At 36.3% G+C, this 1420-nt stretch overlaps 1 protein-coding gene across 2 annotated transcripts; it reads left to right on the top strand.

The window, feature by feature from the left end:
- On the top strand, positions 78 to 1414 carry LOC104734679 (thioredoxin-like 3-1, chloroplastic). 2 transcript variants are annotated; one of them, XM_010454305.2, is made up of 5 exons: positions 80 to 483; positions 848 to 922; positions 1003 to 1069; positions 1163 to 1180; positions 1293 to 1414. In XM_010454305.2, exons 1-5 carry the CDS (start codon positions 95 to 97, stop codon positions 1389 to 1391), a joined length of 648 nt encoding a protein of 215 aa, XP_010452607.1. In that variant the 5' UTR covers positions 80 to 94; the 3' UTR covers positions 1392 to 1414. The 2 variants fall into 2 exon arrangements, with proteins under 2 accessions (XP_010452608.1, XP_010452607.1); XM_010454306.2 differs by lacking the exon at positions 1163 to 1180 and having other exon boundaries at positions 78 to 483.

The following is a 1420-nucleotide window of genomic DNA, read 5'->3' as shown; positions in this document are numbered from 1 at the left end:
AGAGGAAGGTAGCCCCCACCAGCAGCTCATCTTCCGGATAAGCTCTCTATCCATCTCCTCACATCTCTTCCCAAAACCAAAAATATCTTTAATTATGGCATATGAAAACTTAAAAATATCTCATCATATAGCTTCTCTATCGACAAATATTCACACAGAAACCAAAAAAAAAAATTTAATGGCAGCTTTGGCATCAAACCCTCAAATGCTAACTAGACAAGCTCATAGTAACAAGAACGAGCAATTTCGGAGGAGGGAGAGTTTGAATTTGGAGAAAAAGTGTGGGTTTTGTGTGAGGAGGGTTCACAGTAATGAAAAGCTTGGGAAGTCACATATGGAGAAAGAGTGGAGACGAAAAGCCTTCTGGTCATCAAACACATATCAGCCCACGACTGTGGAGATGGAACCCATTAACAACGTTGAAGAGCTTGATGCTGTTCTCTCTCACGCTCGCCAACTCTCTCAGCCTATCATCATCGAATGGTATAAACATACACACCAATAATATATCATTTTGTTCTCCCTTAATCTAGATTAGAGATATAGGTATCTATAGGCATGCCCGGTCCAGAGCATATGCAAAAAAGATACCATGATTCCGGATTTCACGTTTCTATGGTCCAAATTTGTGAACATTATAGGTAAAATGATTATGGTTCTAACTCGTAAGCTGCATAAGGAGTTCAACCATTACGTAGTATTCCTGTTAGATTACATTTTTCACGATTGATCATTTGCCGGATTTTTTTATTTATTTTTTTACAACTCACTCAACTACGTACAAATGGAAGGCTATATATATAGATGTTTGCTTATAAAGAATTAATGGTGAGAATATTTTGGACAGGATGGCTTCTTGGTGTCGAAAATGTATTTACTTGAAGCCTAAGTTGGAGAAATTGGCGGCAGAATATAATAACCGGTATGCTTATAACAATTGTTACAAGAATGCTATCAACTTTTTTGATTATGTCATGAACTGATAATAAAATTGTTGAACAGAGCAAAGTTTTACTACGTGGATGTAAACAAGGTCCCTCAAACACTGGTGAAACGTGGAGACATTTCGGTAAAATGCTTAAACAATCACACATAACTCTCTTCTTCTGCTTTGGTATGTGCCAATTATCTGAATCAATTTCCATGTTCATGTATTATGCAGAAAATGCCCACCATTCAGGTAATAATGCTGTCTTGTTATACAAATTGTTTTTGAATTTCAGAGATGCATTTGACAATAAGAGATTAGTGTACTATAAAGGTAAATGAAATGATTATAATGGTGAATGCAGTTATGGAAGGAAGATGAGATGAAAGAGGAGGTGATAGGAGGTCACAAAGGATGGCTTGTCATTGAAGAAGTTAGAGAATTGATCAACAAATATGTCTAATCTTCACTTTCCCCTTCCTTTTTTTTTTT

This window comes from Camelina sativa, chromosome 13 (genome assembly GCF_000633955.1).
Source record: "Camelina sativa cultivar DH55 chromosome 13, Cs, whole genome shotgun sequence".
Lineage (NCBI taxonomy): Eukaryota > Viridiplantae > Streptophyta > Magnoliopsida > Brassicales > Brassicaceae > Camelina > Camelina sativa.
Note: the sequence above shows the minus strand (reverse complement) of the source record. Positions and strands in the feature narration are given on the sequence as shown.

Bases quoted from the DNA above. Each gene is read 5' to 3' on its own strand.
- LOC104734679 (XM_010454305.2), top strand. From the start codon at position 95: ATGGCATATGAAAACTTAAAAATATCTCATCATATAGCTTCTCTATCG. The intron at 484-847 runs GTATAAACATAC...TATTTTGGACAG, and splicing joins CAGCCTATCATCATCGAATG to GATGGCTTCTTGGTGTCGAA. The intron at 923-1,002 runs GTATGCTTATAA...ATTGTTGAACAG, and splicing joins GCGGCAGAATATAATAACCG to AGCAAAGTTTTACTACGTGG.